This window comes from Drosophila subpulchrella, chromosome 3L (genome assembly GCF_014743375.2).
Source record: "Drosophila subpulchrella strain 33 F10 #4 breed RU33 chromosome 3L, RU_Dsub_v1.1 Primary Assembly, whole genome shotgun sequence".
Taxonomy (NCBI): domain Eukaryota; kingdom Metazoa; phylum Arthropoda; class Insecta; order Diptera; family Drosophilidae; genus Drosophila; species Drosophila subpulchrella.
Genome location: NC_050612.1, coordinates 14,005,991 through 14,026,357, shown reverse-complemented (window position 1 = coordinate 14,026,357; position 20,367 = coordinate 14,005,991). Strand labels below are relative to the sequence as shown.

The 20,367-nt window shown below is 47.6% G+C and overlaps 2 protein-coding genes across 2 annotated transcripts; both read left to right on the top strand.

The window, feature by feature from the left end:
* Window positions 1–122: 122 nt before the first annotated feature.
* LOC119555537 (mucin-12) lies at window positions 123–12,046 on the top strand. Its single transcript, XM_037866969.1, has 2 exons — window positions 123–11,554; window positions 11,605–12,046. Exon 1 carries the CDS (start codon window positions 138–140, stop codon window positions 11,550–11,552), a length of 11,415 nt encoding a protein of 3,804 aa, XP_037722897.1. The 5' UTR covers window positions 123–137; the 3' UTR covers window positions 11,553–11,554; window positions 11,605–12,046.
* A 951-nt stretch (window positions 12,047–12,997) lies between these two features.
* LOC119555539 (collagen alpha-2(IV) chain) lies at window positions 12,998–20,360 on the top strand. Its single transcript, XM_037866971.1, has 9 exons — window positions 12,998–13,065; window positions 13,748–13,883; window positions 14,132–14,208; window positions 14,264–14,367; window positions 14,426–14,596; window positions 14,665–18,159; window positions 18,219–18,759; window positions 18,819–18,944; window positions 19,398–20,360. Exons 2-9 carry the CDS (start codon window positions 13,812–13,814, stop codon window positions 20,155–20,157), a joined length of 5,346 nt encoding a protein of 1,781 aa, XP_037722899.1. The 5' UTR covers window positions 12,998–13,065; window positions 13,748–13,811; the 3' UTR covers window positions 20,158–20,360.
* Window positions 20,361–20,367: the final 7 nt, after the last annotated feature.

Here is a 20,367-nt window from a genome sequence, read left to right as displayed (position 1 = left end):
TAAAGATAACGGGCTTCGCAAAAAAGATCAGATAAGATGGCAAATAAGCTTCAATTGGGGTTATAAATATGAGTGCACAGAGCTAAGGTGTCAGTTAGCCAAATGCCTCTGTAAAGCTCAAACGTAAATCGGCAGCGATGAAAATAAATAAATCTTTGAGACATTATATAATATTCAATGTGTTAACAGTGGTACTAATAGTGCAGATAAAAGCCGAAAATAAAGAAACATTACAGAAACGGAGTTATCAAAATGATAATGGCATAACTATAAGTGATTTGTTAAATAAAGTTTTGCCAATCCAAAAATTTAATCGTTACCGATCACATAAATACGATGACGGGGCACAAAGGTTAACAATCGGAAACACTGTCTACAATTTGACAAAAGCAGATGGCTCTGAAGGTGACACTACCATACAGGATTTAACACCAATTCCTGTCGAAACTACCACAGCTGGCCAGGACTCAACTTCTGAAGATAGCACCACTATCGAGGATGCTACAACTGTCCCTGACGAAAACACTACAACTGGATCTGGAGATGGCACTACCGTAGAGGATTCAACACCGATTCCCGACGAAACTACCACTGCTGGCCGGGACTCAACTCCTGAAGATAGCACCACTATCGAGGATGCTACAACTGTTCCTGACGAAAACACTACAGCAGGATCTGGAGATGACACTACCGTAGAGGATTCAACACCGATTCCCGACGAAACTACCACTGCTGGCCAGGACTCAACTCCTGAAGATAGCACCACTATAGAGGATGCTACAACTGTTCCTGACGAAAACACTACAGCTGCATCTAAAGATGACACTACCGTAGAGGATTCAACACCTATTCCTGAAGAAACTACCACAGCTGCCCAGGACTCAACTGCTGAAGATAGCACCAATATCGAGGATGCTACAACTGTTCCTGACGAAAACACTACAGCAGGATCTGGAGATGACACTACCGTAGGGGATTCAACACCGATTCCCGACGAAACTACCACAGCTGCCCAGGACTCAACTCCTGAAGATAGCACCACTATCGAGGATGCTACAACTGTTCCTGACGAAAACACTACAGCTGGATCTGGGGATGACACTACCGTAGAAGATTCAACACCTATTCGTGAAGAAACTACCACAGCTGCCCAGGACTCAACTCCTGAAGATAGCACCACTACCGAGGATGCTTCAACTGTTCCTGACGAAAGCACTACATCTGGATCTGGAGATGACACTACCGTAGAGGATTCAACACCTATTCCTGAAGAAACTACCACAGCTGCCCAGGACTCAACTCCTGAAGATAGAACCACTACCGAGGATGCTACAACTGTTCCTGACGAAAACACTACAGCTGGATCTAAAGATGACACTACCGTAGAGGATTCAACACCTATTCCTGAAGAAACTACCACAGCTGCCCAGGACTCAACTCCTGAAGATAGCACCACTACCGAGGATGCTTCAACTGTTCCTGACGAAAACACTACAGCTGGATCTGGAGATGACACTACCGAAGAGGATTCAACACCTATTCCTGAAGAAACTACCACAGCTGCCCAGGACTCAACTCCTGAAGATAGCACCACTATAGAGGATGCTACAACTGTTCCTGACGAAAACACTACAGCTGCATCTAAAGATGACACTACCGTAGAGAATTCAACACCTATTCCTGAAGAAACTACCACAGCTGCCCAGGACTCAACTCCTGAAGATAGCACCACTACCGAGGATGCTTCAACTGTTCCTGACGAAAACACTACAGCTGGATCTGGAGATGACACTACCGTAGATGATTCAACACCGATTCCCGACGAAACTACCACAGCTGGCCAGGACTCCACTCCTGAAGGCACCACTGTCGAGGATGCTACAACTGTTCCTGACGAAAACACTACAGCTGGATCTGGAGATGACACTACCGTAGAGGATTCAACACCGATTCCCGACGAAACTACCACAGCTGCCCAGGACTCAACTCCTGAAGATAGCACCACTATCGAGGATGCTACAACGGCTCCTGACGAAAACACTACAGCTGGATCTGGAGATGACACTACCGTAGAGGATTCAACACCGATTCCCGACGAAACTACCACTGCTGGCCGGGACTCAACTTCTGAAGATAGCACCACTATCGAGGATGCTACAACTGTTCCTGATGAAAACACTACAGCTGGATCTGGGGATGACACTACCGTAGAGGATTCAACACCTATTCCTGAAGAAACTACCACAGCTGCCCAGGACTCAACTCCTGAAGATAGCACCACTATCGAGGATGCTACAACGGCTCCTGACGAAAACACTACAGCTGGATCTGGAGATGACACTACCGTAGAGGATTCAACACCGATTCCCGACGAAACTACCACTGCTGGCCGGGACACAACTCCTGAAGATAGCACCACTATCGAGGATGCTACAACGGCTCCTGACGAAAACACTACAGCAGGATCTGGAGATGACACTACCGTAGAGGATTCAACACCGATTCCCGACGAAACTACCACTGCTGGCCAGGACTCAACTCCTGAAGATAGCACCACTATAGAGGATGCTACAACTGTTCCTGACGAAAACACTACAGCTGCATCTAAAGATGACACTACCGTAGAGGATTCAACACCTATTCCTGAAGAAACTACCACAGCTGCCCAGGACTCAACTGCTGAAGATAGCACCAATATCGAGGATGCTACAACTGTTCCTGACGAAAACACTACAGCTGGATCTGGAGATGACACTACCGTAGGGGATTCAACACCGATTCCCGACGAAACTACCACAGCTGCCCAGGACTCAACTCCTGAAGATAGCACCACTATCGAGGATGCTACAACTGTTCCTGACGAAAACACTACAGCTGGATCTGGGGATGACACTACCGTAGAAGATTCAACACCTATTCGTGAAGAAACTACCACAGCTGCCCAGGACTCAACTCCTGAAGATAGCACCACTACCGAGGATGCTTCAACTGTTCCTGACGAAAGCACTACATCTGGATCTGGAGATGACACTACCGTAGAGGATTCAACACCTATTCCTGAAGAAACTACCACAGCTGCCCAGGACTCAACTCCTGAAGATAGCACCACTACCGAGGATGCTACAACTGTTCCTGACGAAAACACTACAGCTGGATCTAAAGATGACACTACCGTAGAGGATTCAACACCTATTCCTGAAGAAACTACCACAGCTGCCCAGGACTCAACTCCTGAAGATAGCACCACTACCGAGGATGCTTCAACTGTTCCTGACGAAAACACTACAGCTGGATCTGGAGATGACACTACCGAAGAGGATTCAACACCTATTCCTGAAGAAACTACCACAGCTGCCCAGGACTCAACTCCTGAAGATAGCACCACTATAGAGGATGCTACAACTGTTCCTGACGAAAACACTACAGCTGCATCTAAAGATGACACTACCGTAGAGAATTCAACACCTATTCCTGAAGAAACTACCACAGCTGCCCAGGACTCAACTCCTGAAGATAGCACCACTACCGAGGATGCTTCAACTGTTCCTGACGAAAACACTACAGCTGGATCTGGAGATGACACTACCGTAGATGATTCAACACCGATTCCCGACGAAACTACCACAGCTGGCCAGGACTCCACTCCTGAAGGCACCACTGTCGAGGATGCTACAACTGTTCCTGACGAAAACACTTCAGCTGGATCTGGAGATGACACTACCGTAGAGGATTCAACACCGATTCCCGACGAAACTACCACAGCTGCCCAGGACTCAACTCCTGAAGATAGCACCACTATCGAGGATGCTACAACGGCTCCTGACGAAAACACTACAGCTGGATCTGGAGATGACACTACCGTAGAGGATTCAACACCGATTCCCGACGAAACTACCACTGCTGGCCGGGACTCAACTTCTGAAGATAGCACCACTATCGAGGATGCTACAACTGTTCCTGATGAAAACACTACAGCTGGATCTGGAGATGACACTACCGTAGAGGATTCAACACCTATTCCTGAAGAAACTACCACAGCTGCCCAGGACTCAACTCCTGAAGATAGCACCACTATCGAGGATGCTACAACGGCTCCTGACGAAAACACTACAGCTGGATCTGGAGATGACACTACCGTAGAGGATTCAACACCGATTCCCGACGAAACTACCACTGCTGGCCGGGACACAACTCCTGAAGATAGCACCACTATCGAGGATGCTACAACTGTTCCTGACGAAAACACTACAGCTGGATCTGGGGATGACACTACCGTAGAGGATTCAACACCTATTCCTGAAGAAACTACCACAGCTGGCCAGGACTCAACTCCTGAAGATAGCACCACTATCGAGGATGCAACAACGGCTCCTGACGAAAACACTACAGCTGGATCTGGAGATGACACTACCGTAGAGGATTCAACACCTATTCCTGAAGAAACTACCACAGCTGCCCACGACTCAACTCCTGAAGATAGCACCACTATCGAGGATGCTACAACTGTTCCTGACGAAAACACTACATCTGGATCTGCAGATGTCACTACCGTAGAGGATTCAACACCGATTCCCGACGAAACTACCACTGCTGGCCGGGACTCAACTCCTGAAGATAGCACCACTATCGAGGATGCTACAACTGTTCCTGACGAAAACACTACAGCAGGATCTGGAGATGACACTACCGTAGAGGATTCAACACCTATTCCTGAAGAAACTACCACAGCTGCCCAGGACTCAACTGCTGAAGATAGCACCAATATCGAGGATGCTACAACTGTTCCTGACGAAAACACTACAGCTGGATCTGGAGATGACACTACCGCAGGGGATTCAACACCGATTCCCGACGAAACTACCACAGCTGCCCAGGACTCAACTCCTGAAGATAGCACCACTATCGAGGATGCTACAACTGTTCCTGACGAAAACACTACAGCTGGATCTGGGGATGACACTACCGTAGAGGATTCAACACCTATTCCTGAAGAAACTACCACAGCTGCCCAGGACTCAACTCCTGAAGATAGCACCACTATAGAGGATGCTACAACTGTTCCTGACGAAAACACTACAGCTGCATCTAAAGATGACACTACCGTAGAGGATTCAACACCTATTCGTGAAGAAACTACCACAGCTGCCCAGGACTCAACTCCTGAAGATAGCACCACTACCGAGGATGCTTCAACTGTTCCTGACAAAAACACTACAGCTGGATCTGGAGATGACACTACCGTAGATGATTCAACACCTATTCCTGAAGAAGCTACCACAGCTGCCCAGGACTCAACTCCTGAAGATAGCAGCACTACCGCGGATGCTACAACTGTTCCTGACGAAAACACTACAGCTGCATCTAAAGATGACACTACCGTAGAGGATTCAACACGTATTAATGAAGAAACTACCACAGCTGCCCAGGACTCAACTCCTGAAGATAGCACCACTACCGAGGATGCTTCAACTGTTCCTGACGAAAACACTACAGCTGGATCTGGAGATGACACTACCGTAGAGGATTCAACACCTATTCCTGAAGAAACTACCACAGCTGCCCAGGACTCAACTCCTGAAGATAGCACCACTATAGAGGATGCTACAACTGTTCCTGACGAAAACACTACCGCTGCATCTAAAGATGACACTACCGTAGAGGATTCAACACCTATTCCTGAAGAAACTACCACAGCTGCCCAGGACTCAACTCCTGAAGATAGCACCACTACCGAGGATGCTTCAACTGTTCCTGACGAAAACACTACAGCTGGATCTGGAGATGACACTACCGTAGATGATTCAACACCGATTCCCGACGAAACTACCACAGCTGGCCAGGACTCAACTCCTGAAGATAGCACCACTATCGAGGATGCTACAACTGTTCCTGACGAAAACACTACAGCTGGATCTGGAGATGACACTACCGAAGAGGATTCAACACCGATTCCCGACGAAACTACCACTGCTGGCCAGGACTCAACTCCTGAAGATAGCACCACTATAGAGGATGCAACAACTGTTCCTGACGAAAACACTACAGCTGCATCTAAAGATGACACTACCGTAGAGGATTCAACACCTATTCCTGAAGAAACTACCACAGCTGCCCAGGACTCAACTGCTGAAGATAGCACCAATATCGAGGATGCTACAACTGTTCCTGACGAAAACACTACAGCTGGATCTGGAGATGACACTACGGCAGGGGATTCAACACCGATTCCCGACGAAACTACCACAGCTGCCCAGGACTCAACTCCTGAAGATAGCACCACTATCGAGGATGCTACAACTGTTCCTGACGAAAACACTACAGCTGGATCTGGGGATGACACTACCGTAGAGGATTCAACACCTATTCCTGAAGAAACTACCACAGCTGCCCAGGACTCAACTCCTGAAGATAGCACCACTATAGAGGATGCTACAACTGTTCCTGACGAAAACACTACAGCTGCATCTAAAGATGACACTACCGTAGAGGATTCAACACCTATTCGTGAAGAAACTACCACAGCTGCCCAGGACTCAACTCCTGAAGATAGCACCACTACCGAGGATGCTTCAACTGTTCCTGACAAAAACACTACAGCTGGATCTGGAGATGACACTACCGTAGATGATTCAACACCTATTCCTGAAGAAGCTACCACAGCTGCCCAGGACTCAACTCCTGAAGATAGCAGCACTACCGCGGATGCTACAACTGTTCCTGACGAAAACACTACAGCTGCATCTAAAGATGACACTACCGTAGAGGATTCAACACGTATTAATGAAGAAACTACCACAGCTGCCCAGGACTCAACTCCTGAAGATAGCACCACTACCGAGGATGCTTCAACTGTTCCTGACGAAAACACTACAGCTGGATCTGGAGATGACACTACCGTAGAGGATTCAACACCTATTCCTGAAGAAACTACCACAGCTGCCCAGGACTCAACTCCTGAAGATAGCACCACTATAGAGGATGCTACAACTGTTCCTGACGAAAACACTACCGCTGCATCTAAAGATGACACTACCGTAGAGGATTCAACACCTATTCCTGAAGAAACTACCACAGCTGCCCAGGACTCAACTCCTGAAGATAGCACCACTACCGAGGATGCTTCAACTGTTCCTGACGAAAACACTACAGCTGGATCTGGAGATGACACTACCGTAGATGATTCAACACCGATTCCCGACGAAACTACCACAGCTGGCCAGGACTCAACTCCTGAAGATAGCACCACTATCGAGGATGCTACAACTGTTCCTGACGAAAACACTACAGCTGGATCTGGAGATGACACTACCGAAGAGGATTCAACACCGATTCCCGACGAAACTACCACTGCTGGCCGGGACTCAACTCCTGAAGATAGCACCACTATCGAGGATGCTACAACTGTCCCTGACGAAAACACTACAGCTGGATCTGGAGATGACACTACCGAAGATGATTCAACACCGATTCCCGATGAAACTACCACTGCTGGCCAGGACTCAACTCCTGAAGATAGCACCACTATCGAGGATGCTACAACTGTTCCTGACGAAAACACTACAGGTGGATCTGGAAATGACACTACCGTAGAGGATTCAACACCGATTCCCGACGAAACTACCACTGCTGGCCGGGACTCAACTCCTGAAGATAGCACCACTATCGAGGATGCTACAACTGTTCCTAACGAAAACACTACAGCTGGATCTGGGGATGACACTACCGTAGAGGAATCAACACCTATTCCTGAAGAAACTACCACAGCTGCCCAGGACTCAACTCCTGAAGATAGCACCACTACCGAGGATGCTTCAACTGTTCCTGACGAAAACACTACAGCTGGATCTGGAGATGACACTACCGTAGAGGATTATACACCTATTCCTGAAGAAACTACCACAGCTGCCCAGGACTCAACTCCTGAAGATAGCACCACTATAGAGGATGCTACAACTGTTCCTGACGAAAACACTACAGCTGCATCTAAAGATGACACTACCGTAGAGGATTCAACACCTATTCCTGAAGAAACTACCACAGCTGCCCAGGACTCAACTCCTGAAGATAGCACCACTACCGAGGATGCTTCAACTGTTCCTGACGAAAACACTACAGCTGGATCTGGAGATGACACTACCGTAGAGGATTCAACACCTATTCCTGAAGAAACTACCACAGCTGCCCAGGACTCAGCTCCTGAAGATAGCACCACTATAGAGGATGCTACAACTGTTCCTGACGAAAACACTACAGCTGCATCTAAAGATGACACTACCGTAGAGGATTCAACACCTATTCCTGAAGAAACTACCACAGCTGCCCAGGACTCAACTCCTGAAGATAGCACCACTACCGAGGATGCTTCAACTGTTCCTGACGAAAACATTACAGCTGGATCTGGAGATGACACTACCGTAGATGATTCAACACCGATTCCTGAAGAAACTACCACAGCTGCCCAGGACTCAACTCCTGAAGATAGCACCACTACCGAGGATGCTTCAACTGTTCCTGACGAAAACACTACAGCTGGATCTGGAGATGACACTACCGTAGGGGATTCAACACCTATTCCTGAAGAAACTACCACAGCTGCCCAGGACTCAAATCCTGAAGATAGCACCACTACCGAGGATGCTTCAACTGTTCCTGACGAAAACACTACAGCTGGATCTGGAGATGACACTATCGTAGATGATTCAACACCGATTCCCGACGAAACTACCACAGCTGGCCAGGACTCCACTCCTGAAGGCACCACTGTCGAGGATGCTACAACGGCTCCTGACGAAAACACTACAGCTGGGTCTGGAGATGACACTACCGTAGATGATTCAACACCGATTCCCGACAAAACTACCACAGCTGGCCAAGACTCAACTCCTGAAGATAGCACCACTATCGAGGACGCTACAACTGTTCCTGACGAAAACACTACAGCTGGATCTGGAGATGACACTACCGTAGAGGATTCAACACCGATTCCCGACGAAACTACCACTGCTGGCCGGGACTCAACTCCTGAAGATAGCACCACTGTCGAGGATGCTACAACTGTTCCTGACGAAAACACTACAGCTGGATCTGGGGATGACACTACCGTAGAGGATTCAACACCTATTCCTGAAGAAACTACCACAGCTGCCCAGGACTCAACTCCTGAAGACAGCACCACTTCCGAGCATGCTTCAACTGTTCCTGACGAAATCACTACAGCTGGATCTGGAGATGACACTACCGTAGATGATTCAACACCGATTCCCGACGAAACTACCACAGCTGGTCAGGACTCCACTCCTGAAGGCACCACTGTCGAGGATGCTACAACTGTTCCTGACGAAAACACTACAGCTGCATCTAAGGATGACACTACCGTAGAGAATTCAACACCTATTCCTGAAGAAACTACCACAGCTGCCCAGGACTCAACTCCTGAAGATAGCACCACTACCGAGGATGCTTCAACTGTTCCTGACGAAAACACTACAGCTGGATCTGGAGATGACACTACCGTAGAGGATTCAACACCTATTCCTGAAGAAACTACCACAGCTGCCCAGGACTCAACTCCTGAAGATAGCACCACTATAGAGGATGCTACAACTGTTCCTGACGAAAACACTACAGCTGCATCTAAAGATGACACTACCGTAGAGGATTCAACACCTGTTCCTGAAGAAACTACCACAGCTGCCCAGGACTCAACTCCTGAAGATAGCACCACTACCGAGGATGCTTCAACTGTTCCTGACGAAAACACTACAGCTGGATCTGGAGATGACACTACCGTAGAGGATTCAACACCGATTCCCGACGAAACTACCACAGCTGGCCAGGACTCAACTCTTGAAAATAGCACCACTATCGAGGCTGCTACAACTGTTCCTGACGAAAACACTACAGCTGGATCTAAAGATGACACTACCGTAGAGGATTCAACACCTATTCCTGAAGAAACTACCACAGCTGCCCAGGACTCAACTGCTGAAGATAGCACCAATATCGAGGATGCTACAACTGTTCCTGACGAAAACACTACAGCTGGATCTGGAGATGACACTACCGTAGGGGATTCAACACTGATTCCCGACGAAACTACCACAGCTGCCCAGGACTCAACTCGTGAAGATAGCACCACTATCGAGGATTCAACAACGGCTCCCGACGAGAACACTACAGCTGGATCTGGAGATGACACTACCGTAGAGGATTCAACACCTATTCCTGAAGAAACTACCACAGCTGCCCAGGACTCAACTCCTAAAGATAGCACCACTACCGAGGATGCTACAACTGTTCCTGACGAAAACACTACAGCTGGATCTGGAGATGATACTACCGTAGAGGATTCAACACCGATTCCTGACGAAACTACCACAGCTGCCCAGGAATCCCCTCCTGAAGATAGCACCACTATCGAGGATGCTACAACTCTTCCTGGCGAAACTACTATAGCTGGATTTGGTAATAACACTACCGTAGAGGATTCAACACCGACTCCTGACGAAACTGCGACAGCTACCCAGGACTTAACGACTGGTCCTGAAGATAGCACCACTATCGAGGATGCTACATCTGTCCCAGACCAAAACCCTACACAGAATACACCAGAAAATAGCTCAACCATAGAGGATACTACAAAGGTTCCAAACGAAACTTCTACAGGTACCCCTGAAGACAGCACAACAAAAGAGTATTCAACGTGGCCAGAAGATAGTACTACTGTTAGTGTGATTACTACTAATAATCCTAAAGGCAGCACTACGGTTGAGGATTCTACTTTGCTTCCTGCTGAAAGTAGTACAACTAATCAAGTTTCCACTAAAGAACCAGGAGAAAATACTACAGCTGGCCTGAAACCCACAAATAATCCTGGAGAAAGCTCCACTATTGAGGATTCTACACCGATTCCGGATAAAAATACCACAGCACCGGGCGATACTACGAGCAGTTTGACACCGTCTTTTTCAAGTTCCTCAACCACTTCTTTCCCTGACACCACGACATCAAAAAAACCACGGCCTTCTTGCAGTAGCGGTTATCAATATATACCCCATCCAACGAATTGTCATAACTTCATCCAATGTAGTAATGGAAAAGAATTAATTATGAGTTGCCCAGGTAATCTTTATTGGGACTACCAAAAATTATATTGCTGTGGAGATTCAAGTGTTTGCTACAATAATGATGAGAGCTCGAATCCAGAGGAAAATATTTGCGGCCCTGGTGTGGATTTTTTAGCTCACCCAACCGACTGTACCAAATATTTTCAATGTAGTAACGGCGAGGCATTTGAGGGCAAATGCCCCGATCCTTTGTACTGGAACCCTGACATAAAAGTCTGCGATTGGTCAAATAAATACTGCAAAAATCTACGAGCAAGTGAATCGATTTCCTGCGCAGTGGGCATGCATTTTGATGTTTATCAAAACGATTGCTCAAAATACATAAAATGCTTTGGTTTGAGAGGTATTGTGATGAGTTGTGATGCAGGGCTTTACTGGAACCCCATTAGTAATGTGTGCGAAAAGTCACAGCGTTTCTGCACTTAAATGTAAGTTTAATTGTATTATCATTGCAATAATTCTAATGTATTCGTTACAGAACCATTGCAGGTATCTTCTTCGCCAGACTACTTACTGAAATCAACAAAATGGGCAGGCGAAATATATATTAAAATTGTTATAAATTTATTTATTTATTCTGTTAGGATTATGTTCTGTTTACAAATAACAAATTTAGTACTTATTTATAAAATACGAAATGTAAACATTCCTAGTAAACAGATCTAATGTTAAGTCCAGTTACATGTTGATATATTTATATGTTGCATAAAAAAATATATGCACAGAATCGTTTCAATTTCATTAGGTTTTTAAGATGTTCTACATAGATTTGCTTTTTGGATGCATGCAAATTTATTTCAACAGACTTAGGCACTTTGTTACTTTATTATACCCTATTAATGGATAAATAAAAAGAATATCCCCATTTACAAAAAGCTGTCAGAGGACTTATGCCTTCTTCATTTTATTGTAATAGTCTAATGCAACAAAATAAAAAAAATAAAGCCAATATTCATATTTTAGTATGATAATAAAGTAGCTGGTAGACTTAATCAATGGGTATACTAAAGCCTAATTACTTGTTTCTTAAAATTCATAGGCTTTTTGAAGATCTTATCAAACTAGGTTTCAATTAAGAATATTTCTAGCCTTGAAACACACCCCATACAGACGATGGGACTTTAAAATGGAAATTTAATGCTTGAGTGCTTAAATTGACACATGGTTTCATATAAGCTTTCAGCAGATAAGAGCATATAGCCGAACTCAACATTGAATGGGGGCTTGTAGAGGCTGCTCTATATATAGATATGACGATGGGCAGTCTAACCAGTCTCAAAGGTTATCAAAGTGAATTACTTCCGCCAATTTTTGATTTGTCGAAATACATAAGTGGATTGGGAAATCCAAAACTAAATGGATTAGCCGTTCAAGAGACTCAAAGCGACCAAAATGAGTCGGGGCAGGGACACACTTAAAAATTGAGCCAAGAGATATACAATTGAGTATCTTTATATGCTAATAAATGCCAGAACATTTCCTTAAAATGGGTCAAAAGAGTCCCCCATCCGTTGGCGAAGACTCTGATGTTGTAATGCCCCCAGAAACTCATTTGTCGAAGGGGACGTCAGTGCCGCCCCTTCCATAGCCAGGCGACCAAGTGATCGATTGACACGATCAAAGCGCTGATATGTAATGGAATAGACACTCGAATGAATGGCACTGGCGACGAGTTCCAAGCTGGGTGCTCTATGTGCCTCGATCCGACTCACAGATACCAGCCCTCTGTGCTGGTGTGGATCCTACATAAATATTCATGCTGCCGCTGGCTAAATGCAAATGTATTGAAAATTGCTCGCCTTCAATGAATTTGAGTTCTGCTCAAGCTCTAGAGTTTTGAGGCTCGGACAGCCTAGTGTTATTCGCAATCCAGCAGTTGTCGCGATCGGAAGCAAATCGGAAAACCTCCCTTGGATTCCTAAAACACACAGGCGAAGAAGTATGTGCTCAAGGAATATACTCCGAAGCAAGGACTTATAGTTCTGTGGATAAAGGATAAATTCAGAATTCAGATTAAGGACGGCCTAAGATAATCAAACATAACAATTAAAACAAACATAACAATGATCTGCTCAAAGTTACAATCCGTTTTTTAACTTTAATTTCCGAACAATGTGTATTTTATAGTTTGTGCTGTGCTGTGAATGCTGAAATAAGTTTAAAAAGCTTATTACTTTAATATGTGAAACAATCGAAAATGGTGTATCGATAAAAAATCTATTATCCTTACATGTCATATGTACTTATCCGAGATATGCTTCAAGGACGAAAATAAAAAAAAAGTGACAAACCTAAAAAGTGAGAGATAATAAAGGGATAATATCTAATGAATTCCTTTTAATTGTTTTTCCGTTGCCAAGTTAAGCTTCAACGGAAGCATTTATTTTTAAAAAGTATTAATAAAAACTAATCAGACCTAGCAATTACATCATTTCTAAAACTGAAATACATCTCAAGATCGATTGCTTTTTTGGCATCTAACAGCACCGTGCGTGCTCATTTAAAAGAAAAGTGATAACCCCTGAAAGTGACGGACGAGAAAACACAGAGAAGGAGTATAAACTAACAATAACACGCACGTATATAATGTGTTGATAATACGATTTAATTTCATCTTACAGTTTGCTGGTTGTCTTGCGACGACGTCGACGCATTTCATTTGGATTCAGAGTTTGATTTATTGATATGTTGCCCTTTCGCTTGGGCCTGCTACTTGGCGCCGTGCTTCTAGTGGCAAGCGCAAATGGAGCTGCCATCGTAAGTTTCCGAATTGTTAATGAATCCCAAGAATTCGCGCTTGTTTGCTTGCCTGTGTCGCTGGCTGAATGGAATTAGGGTAGTTCAATGCAATTGAACTCGGCTCGAATTGTAGGCGATAAGACCTAATTTGACCAAGGTCAGTTTTAGAAGCAGCATCGAATTGGGGACACTTGCAGACACATGTCGAATGGTTTACGATAAGGCTGGCATTAGCATTGAACTTAAATCGATTCAATAACTTTCAGGAAAATGTGTCAGCAATCGAAGATGAGGTTACTGGTCTGACCGATTTGCAAAGAGATAAAAGAAGCGGCAGGGGCTAGTAAGTGATTGTTGAAAATGTTTAAGCCTTGAAAAGTAAAAACTATCTATGTTAGTTCAAGGGGACAAACCCAGTCTCAGTACTTAAATTTCGGTAAGCCCGAACAGGATGGAAAGGCCGAGGCGGAGGCCAACGAAAGTGGATCTCGCTCAACTGTCTGTAAGTTCTGTTCGATTATCTTCTATAGTCACCCTACTGACCGATCTAACAATTTCAGCTGGCACCCATGGAATGGGGCAGGCCCAGAGTCAGTTCTCGTCCGGAGACTGCAACGGGTGTTCTGGCTACCAAACGAATTACCCTTCCTCCGGTAGAATTCTGGATGCAAGTGGATCGGCTGGAGGCGGCAGACCCGATTCAATTATAAGCCTACCCGGTGCAGGTCTAGGTAGAACGTTATCCCTATTATGTGTACACAAATTCTGATTATTACCAATTTCCTTATTTCTAATGCAGGTACCCTAGGAGGAGTGGGAGGACAACCAGGAATTGGTGGTCAGCTGGGCATTGGAGGACAGCCAGGAAGTGGCGGACAACAGGGTGTTGGTGGTTCTCAGCCTGGATACGGAAGTCAGCCTGGAGTTGGAGGACAGACAGGAGTCAGTGGAGGACCACCAGGATACGGAAGTCAGCCTGGAGTTGGAGGACAGACAGGAGTCAGTGGAGGACCACCAGGATATGGAAGTCAGCCTGGAGTTGGAGGACAGACAGGAGTCAGTGGAGGACAACCAGGATATGGAAGTCAGCCTGGAGTTGGAGGACAGACAGGAGTCAGTGGAGGACAACCAGGATATGGAAGTCAGCCTGGAGTTGGAGGACAGACAGGAGTCAGTGGAGGACCACCAGGATACGGAAGTCAGCCTGGAGTTGGAGGACAGACAGGAGTCAGTGGAGGACCACCAGGATACGGAAGTCAGCCTGGAATTGGAGGACAGACAGGTGTCAGTGGAGGACCACCAGGATACGGAAGTCAGCCTGGAGTTGGAGGACAGACAGGAGTCAGTGGAGGACCACCAGGATACGGAAGTCAGCCTGGAATTGGAGGACAGACAGGTGTCAGTGGAGGACCACCAGGATACGGAAGTCAGCCTGGAATTGGCGGAAAGACAGGAGTCAGTGGAGGACAACCAGGATACGGAAGTCAGCCTGGAATTGGAGGACAGACAGGTGTCAGTGGAGGACCACCAGGATACGGAAGTCAGCCTGGAATTGGCGGACAGACAGGAGTCAGTGGAGGACCACCAGGATACGGAAGTCAGCCTGGAATTGGAGGACAGACAGGTGTAAGTGGAGGACCACCAGGATACGGAAGTCAGCCTGGAATTGGCGGACAGACAGGAGTCAGTGGAGGACAACCAGGATACGGAAGTCAGCCTGGAATTGGAGGACAGACAGGTGTCAGTGGAGGACCACCAGGATACGGAAGTCAGCCTGGAATTGGCGGACAGACAGGAGTCAGTGGAGGACAACCAGGATACGGAAGTCAGCCTGGAATTGGAGGACAGACAGGTGTCAGTGGAGGACCACCAGGATACGGAAGTCAGCCTGGAATTGGCGGACAGACAGGAGTCAGTGGAGGACAACCAGGATACGGAAGTCAGCCTGGAATTGGAGGACAGACAGGTGTCAGTGGAGGACCACCAGGATACGGAAGTCAGCCTGGAATTGGCGGACAGACAGGAGTCAGTGGAGGACCACCAGGATACGGAAGTCAGCCTGGAATTGGAGGACAGACAGGAGTCAGTGGAGGACCACCAGGATACGGAAGTCAGCCTGGAATTGGAGGACAGACAGGTGTCAGTGGAGGACCACCAGGATACGGAAGTCAGCCTGGAATTGGCGGACAGACAGGAGTCAGTGGAGGACCACCAGGATACGGAAGTCAGCCTGGAATTGGTGGACAGACAGGAGTAAGTGGAGGACAACCAGGATACGGAAGTCAGCCTGGAATTGGAGGACAGACAGGTGTCAGTGGAGGACCACCAGGATACGGAAGTCAGCCCGGAATTGGCGGACAGACAGGAGTCAGTGGAGGACCACCAGGATACGGAAGTCAGCCTGGAGTTGGCGGACAGACAGGAGTCAGTGGAGGACAACCAGGATACGGAAGTCAGCCTGGAATTGGAGGACAGACAGGTGTCAGTGGAGGACCACCAGGATACGGAAGGCAGCCTGGAATTGGCGGACAGACAGGAATCAGTGGAGGACAACCAGGATACGGAAGTCAGCCTGGAATTGGAGGACAGACAGGTGTCAGTGGAGGACCACCAGGATACGGAAGTCAGCCTGGAATTGGCGGACAGACAGGAGTCAGTGGAGGACAACCAGGATACGGAAGTCAGCCTGGAATTGGAGGACAGACAGGTGTCAGTGGAGGACCACCAGGATACGGAAGTCAGCCTGGAATTGGCGGACAGACAGGAGTCAGTGGAGGACCACCAGGATACGGAAGTCAGCCTGGAATTGGCGGACAGACAGGAGTCAGTGGAGGACCACCAGGATACGGAAGTCAGCCTGGAATTGGAGGACAGACAGGTGTCAGTGGAGGACCACCAGGATACGGAAGTCAGCCTGGAATTGGCGGACAGACAGGAGTCAGTGGAGGACCACCAGGATACGGAAGTCAGCCTGGAGTTGGCGGACAGGCAGGAGTCAGTGGAGGACAACCAGGATACGGAAGTCAGCCTGGAATTGGAGGACAGACAGGAATTGGTGGCGGACAGCCAGGATACGGAACTCAACCTGGAGTTGGTGGATCGCCAGGGTATGGAACTCAACCAGGAGTCGGTGGCGGACAACAAGGATACGGAACTCAACCTGGTGTGGGTGGACAAACAGGAGTCGGAGGAGGACAACCTGGCTTCGGAGCTCAACCTGGAGTTGGTGGATCGCCAGGATATGGAACTCAACCAGGAGTCGGCGGCGGACAACAAGGATACGGAGCTCAACCTGGAGTTGGTGGACAGACAGGAATTGGTGGCGGACAACAAGGATACGGAACTCAGCCTGGTGTGGGTGGACAAACAGGAGTCGGCGGAGGACAACCTGGCTTCGGAGCTCAACCTGGAGTCGGTGGATCGCCAGGATATGGAACTCAACCAGGAGTCGGAGGCGGACAACAAGGATACGGAGCTCAACCTGGAGTTGGTGGACAGACAGGAATTGGTGGCGGACAGCCAGGATACGGAACTCATCCTGGAGTTGGTGGATCGCCAGGATATGGAACTCAACCAGGAGTCGGAGGCGGACAACAAGGATACGGAACTCAACCTGGTGTGGGTGGACAAACAGGAGTCAGCGGAGGACAACCTGGCTTCGGAACTCAACCTGGAGTTGGTGGATCGCCAGGATATGGAACTCAACCAGGAGTCGGAGGCGGACAACAAGGATACGGAACTCAACCTGGTGTGGGTGGACAAACAGGAGTCGGCGGAGGACAACCTGGCTTCGGAGCTCAACCTGGAGTTGGTGGATCGCCAGGATATGGAACTCAACCAGGAGTCGGAGGCGGACAACAAGGATACGGAGCTCAACCTGGAGTTGGTGGACAGACAGGAATTGGTGGCGGACAGCCAGGATACGGAACTCAACCTGGAGTTGGTGGATCGCCAGGATATGGAACTCAACCAGGAGTCGGAGGCGGACAACAAGGATATGGAACTTTACCTGGAGTTAGTGGACAGTCAGGAGTCGGAGGCGGACAACCCGGAGTAGGTGGATTGCCTGGATATGGAATTCAGCCAGGAGCAGGCAGCCAACCGGGATACGGATCTCAGCCTGGAATTGCCGGTACGACAGGCCCTGGAGTGGGTCAGCCAGGGTATGGAGCCCAGACAGGTCAAATTGGAGCACCTGGACGCTACACAGATGGCTCCGGAGTTGTTTCTGGTGGTGTGGGAGGCACTGGTGGTGTTGGTGACACTGGTGGCGTTGGAGGCACTGGTGGCGTTGGTAAGTACCTGACGAAGTTAAAGGCACTTGGACGAAGTTTATAATCAAAGGTATTCCAGTTCCTGTAGGCGCTGGTGGAGCTGACGACGCCTACTCCCAAGCCGAGTCTACTATTGGCGATGGACAGGCTTCGGCGAGTGCTCAGGGCCAGAAGAACGGAGGCACGGCCAAGACCCAGGTGTCTGGAACCTACAGCTCGGGTGGAACCTTCAGCGCCAGTGCGATGACATCGGATGCGGATCGCGCGGCTAGTGCCCAGGTCACCGGAAACGCCGATGGCGCCGTGAGTCAGTCGCAGGGATCAGGAGGTCCTGCCCAGTCGCAGGCCCAGGTGCAGGTGGCCAAGGACGGCGGCACCAAGGCCTCATCGCAGAGCGGTGGCATCATCCAACAGAGCCAGAGCGAGGTGCACGCCAACGACAAGGGCGGACTGGCGGACGCCCAATCAAGCGGACCTGGACAAACATCATCCCAAGCTCAGATCGGCTTCCGTCCCGGTCAGGAGGCCAATCCGCCAGCGGCCAATGGGGGTGGCCAGGCCTCGTCCTCATCTGGCACCCACTCAAGTCAGAGTAGCTCCCAGATTCACGGAACCTCCAGGTAGTAAAATCTAAAATTGGAAGTACAAGAAGGGCCTTATAATGCGGTTCGTATTTCAGCTTTGGCGTTTCGTACCATGGTGCTGCACAATCCGCGTCTGGAACCAAGGAGCAGGTGGCAACTTACAGGGAACAAAATCGGGAGCTCTTTAACACCATCAGTCAGTTCGGCAACAATGGCAATGCGTGAGTAGTTCCACAGTGAAATAACCAAAAACCTCTATTTATTCAAATAAGTACGAATTCGTTCTTGAAAGTTATTAGACGCTTTTCAATTTGGCAGAAAATATTTTAAAATTTTGTTTGGAATCAGTCTTTAGTTTTTGGTGTTTTTAAGGGGTGTTTTTTTATTTATTGAATTGTGATCTTAATTTGTTAACCCTTTTAGCTTCTACCAGCTTTCAGAAAATCTTAATTATTTATATATAGTATTGTCAAATTTATGTTTTTGTAATTTTTAAATGAATAAATATTCAAAACCCTCGACCAAACAATTTATTTACAAGTGGAACACGCGATCTTGTAAGTCCTTAAGTTGTTGTATTATCTTTTTTAAATAGACACAAGAATTTCCCAAAAAAATAAGTATGCAAATTAGTAAATCGCGAATTTATCTTCTTTTTTTTTCTAAACTTTTAGAGTTACTGATCGTGCTGATACTGTCTACAGTGGACCAGCTCTCACTGAGGAATCCGACAGTGTGCCCGAAGTCCAGTTAAAGTCAAACAAGCCCAAGGCAGATGCTGAGCAGGCCGAAAGCAAGGCAGACCAGCCGGAGCCCGCTCAGTACGAGGACGATAACGAGGAATACGATGACGAAGAGTACTACAACGAGAAGCCATTGAAAATGGAGGATATCCCCAAGTCGACTAGCATTGTTAGGCAAATAGAACCGACTCCGAAGCCCAAGGTCTACGAACAGTCATCGCCCTCGCAAAGCCAAAAGGCTGTCGTGGCACCGGGATCAAGTGATAAGTTCCAAGTGGTCCAAAAGCAGAACGGTAAGGTCATCACCCATACTGAACCTTCGACCACCGAAGCCGTACCACCAGGTTTCCGAGGCACCGTCAATGTGGAAAAGAAGTTCCACACCAAGGCTCTGGAGTTGCAAACTCCCAGTAGGGTGGAGATTACTACCGATGCCAAAGAAGAGGGTCCGGTTCGAGGTGACAAGCCGATTCGACGTGCTCCGGACAGTTATGTCACCGTCACCAAGTCGGTGACCGGCAGCATGGACAACAGCAAGAGTCCTCCCCAGGAGAACAAGAACTTCCAGTCCACATACTATACAAAGTCCTCGACTTGCGGCTACTTCACCTTCTCCTGCAACATTGTTTACGGTCCCAATGGAAGGAACAAAATCTGCCGGCCCAAGGCACCTACCAATGGCAAGTGCTAGGGGATCATATTTTTAAACCCCCTTGCGTCACCTATATTATGAATAATAGATCAGTTCCAAAGGGGCTCAATTGTAGAACAGCTTAACCAACTGCCATCTACAAACACCATTTTGTATTTCGATGCAGCTTGACCCAAAGCATTATAGTGTTTTTCGGAAGTAATTTTAGATTTCACTGTCATTTCTTAAATATTTTGTACGATTTGCCAC